At 31.8% G+C, this 1,256-nt stretch overlaps 1 protein-coding gene across 1 annotated transcript; it reads right to left on the reverse strand.

Moving 5' to 3' along the window:
- Nucleotides 1-74: 74 nt before the first annotated feature.
- LOC108763679 (uncharacterized) lies at nt 75-1,246 on the reverse strand. The gene is made up of 3 exons (XM_018511518.1): nt 1,238-1,246; nt 925-1,029; nt 75-815 (listed from the first exon to the last, which is right to left on the reverse strand). The coding sequence occupies exon 3, from the start codon at nt 813-815 to the stop codon at nt 75-77; it is 741 nt and encodes a 246-aa protein (XP_018367020.1). The 5' UTR covers nt 925-1,029; nt 1,238-1,246.
- Between the last annotated feature and the right edge of the window lie 10 nt (nt 1,247-1,256).

Here is a 1,256-nt window from a genome sequence, read left to right on the forward strand (position 1 = left end):
AGTGTTTTGTTTTGTATTGAGTGGTTTATTGGTGCGTCCTGGTCCTCGGCGAATCCCCTACCTATATCCTTCACCTAAGGGTACAACAGTTGTAAAAACGTGTTCATATTGGGTTCTTTATTGTGTACCCATAATCCGATTAGAAGCATATGTTTTGTTCGTATTTCTGGCGGCATGTTTATATCATACTCATGTATCATAGCATATACAGGCCAAATAGATGTTTTGCTTGAATTCGCTGCTTGACACCCATCCGTATTGAAAGTATATGACAAATTCCATCTAGAATCTAATGGATTATCTGGAGCCAAATATTTTTTGTACATATCGCCATCATGAATATCTTCCAATGTATCATTGTTTTCTTTTTGTCGAGAGAAACGGTAATCTAAATGTTTCGAAATATTTGGATTATTTAATAAAGTTTGCAGCTGATATTTAAAATTTAAAGTCACAAAAAATGACGATATTACAACATGATCAATATCTTTCTCACAGGTACGGCATATTACTTTGTTACCCGAACGTAATTTTGATTGTTCACCCATGTATCTTTGACAACTTGGACAAAATAAGTGGAATTTAATAGTGTCTTCGGCTAATGGAAAATATTTGAATAAACTGTACTTTGAACTCGGTAAAACATCATTACTGTACAACTTATTTATCATAGTTATGATATCAAGTATCGCAATCCAAGTCATACAGTGTTTTTGACCTATAAGTATGGCCATCATTAGTGCTTCTCCTTTTGTTGTTACTGAACATGGACACAACGTTTCACTCAGAAATCGATCGTATTGATTGTTCAACATCTGCAGTAATAAAACAATTGTTTTTAAATGAGTTGAATTGATAGAAAAGGTAATATTTAGTTTCTCAAATATATATAGTTTATTCAATTTTATAAATGTCATAACATACTTCCTCGTCATTTCCGTCTTCTTCAGAAATGAGATTTTCTTGAAATAACGTATCTTGGTTGAACAAATCCGCATTATCATCAAATGGTTCATCATAATATTGCTCCTAAAACATAAAGAATTATTACATATAAGAAGTAGATTTTGTTGAGCATGGGGGCACGTTTCATTCAGAAAATGATCGTATTGATTGACCAATATCTGTAGTCACATAATAAAACAATTGCAATACGCTGAGTTAATAGAAAAGTGATATTTAAATTTTTATCTAAAACATATACAGTTTATTCGATTTCATAAATGTTATAACATACTTCCTCGACATTTCCGTCT

The sequence above is a fragment of the Trachymyrmex cornetzi genome, unplaced genomic scaffold (assembly GCF_001594075.2).
Source record: "Trachymyrmex cornetzi isolate Tcor2-1 unplaced genomic scaffold, Tcor1.1 scaffold3754, whole genome shotgun sequence".
In the NCBI taxonomy this organism is placed as follows: Eukaryota; Metazoa; Arthropoda; class Insecta; order Hymenoptera; family Formicidae; genus Trachymyrmex; species Trachymyrmex cornetzi.